The sequence below is a fragment of the Montipora foliosa genome, chromosome 10 (assembly GCF_036669935.1).
Source record: "Montipora foliosa isolate CH-2021 chromosome 10, ASM3666993v2, whole genome shotgun sequence".
In the NCBI taxonomy this organism is placed as follows: Eukaryota; Metazoa; Cnidaria; class Anthozoa; order Scleractinia; family Acroporidae; genus Montipora; species Montipora foliosa.
In genome coordinates this window covers 10002811-10004314 of record NC_090878.1, presented here as the reverse complement: position 1 = coordinate 10004314, position 1504 = coordinate 10002811, and the positions used below count along the sequence as shown (strand labels likewise).

General features: G+C 37.1%; 1 protein-coding gene across 1 annotated transcript in view; it reads left to right on the top strand.

The window, feature by feature from the left end:
• The first annotated feature begins 313 nt into the window (after positions 1-313).
• Positions 314-1504, top strand: part of LOC137973661 (cilia- and flagella-associated protein 57-like) — a 27330-nt gene continuing 26139 nt past the window's right edge. Inside the window, exon 1 of the mRNA XM_068820516.1 lies at positions 314-918. Coding sequence (XP_068676617.1) covers positions 451-918 — 468 coding nt within the window. The 5' untranslated portion in view covers positions 314-450. The remainder of the gene's footprint in view (positions 919-1504) is intronic.

Below are 1504 nucleotides of genomic sequence, written 5' to 3'. Positions count from 1 at the left end.
GTTGAGGTGTCCCCACCCCACTTTCAAGCCTTGGCCCCTGTGGGGCCATAGTTAGCTCGATTTCGATAAATACGTAGGACGCAGAGTGGAAATAAAATACATCGCTGATAGATATTTCACGCTTGTGTCAATTGACAGTTTCATTTTCTTTTAATTTTCGTCAATATTTTGTTGGACTGCGCTTTTTTCGATCAGCGGTGACCCAAAGTAGCGCTTGGTATCCGCCCCTTGTAAGCAATACCTTGGCAACGGGGAGAAACTTTCAAAAGCAACCATGTTTTCTTTACAAGTAAACTGTAACCAGTTAGCAGTAGTATTTTGCTGTTTTACTCTTGTTTAAAGCCAGTTATCTATTTATAACGTCGCAAAAAGGAATATTCGTCTTCACAGACAGCGTTCGAAGTCTCACTTGGGGTTTAAAAGGTTTGAATTTTAGACTCTTCGATCAACATGTCTATCGCGGTCGCTACCCCACGGCACTGTTTCGGCTTGAAGGCTGATGTGGCGGATAATATTTGCTATCTGGACGAACAGACGATCATTTATCCATCGGGATCGAACTGTATTCTCTTCAATATCGATCAGAAATCGCAACGATTTATTCCCGGTACGGACAAAAGTACAGGAATGACCGCAATATCCGTCAGTCCAAATCGTCGGTACGTTGCCATCGCCGAGAAAGGAGAAAAAGCTAGTATTACTATATACGATCTTAACACGCTGCGGAAGAAAAAAGTACTTAGTTCCATAGAAGTTCAGTCCACCGAGTTTGTAAGCCTTGCCTTCTCGCCGGATTCAAAATATCTTGTGTCTCAAGGAGGAAGGCCTGACTGGACGCTGTTGTACTGGACTTGGGAAAAAGCAAAGGTTATGGCTGTCACAAAATCTACAAATCAAATGAACTCTCCAGTGTATCAGGTAACTTGATAACAGGATACCTTAAATGAGTACTATCTGTATTAATGAGTTTCAGTTCGACAATATTGGTGTAATCATTCTATCATTAGTATGATCATTGTAATTATCATAGTCATCATCATTATTATGAAAACAAGGTTTAGACCTTGTTGCAGTGTTTGTGCCAAAAAGTGAGATTGTATTTGGTCAACGAATTTTGACAAAAAATATTTGGACATCATTTTGTTTTTCTGGGAAATAACACCTTTCAGCTCGGTAAAAATTAATACTACTACTACTAATAATAATAATAGGATATCTGGGCATCCAGAAGTTTTTACTGCCAATGATAATGATAATAATAATACTCATCATCATCATCATCATCATCATTATCGTTATTATCATTATCATTATCATTATTATTATAACAATAACATAAAAGACTTTAATACAAGTGCTTTCACAAGGTGGCTAGGGAGTTGGTATATTTTATACTAATTATGTACACACAAAGTTTGCATGTACATAATTAGTATAAAATATACCAACTCCCAACATATATATATATTTAACTTACTTTCAAGTACTGTACAAATTACTGACT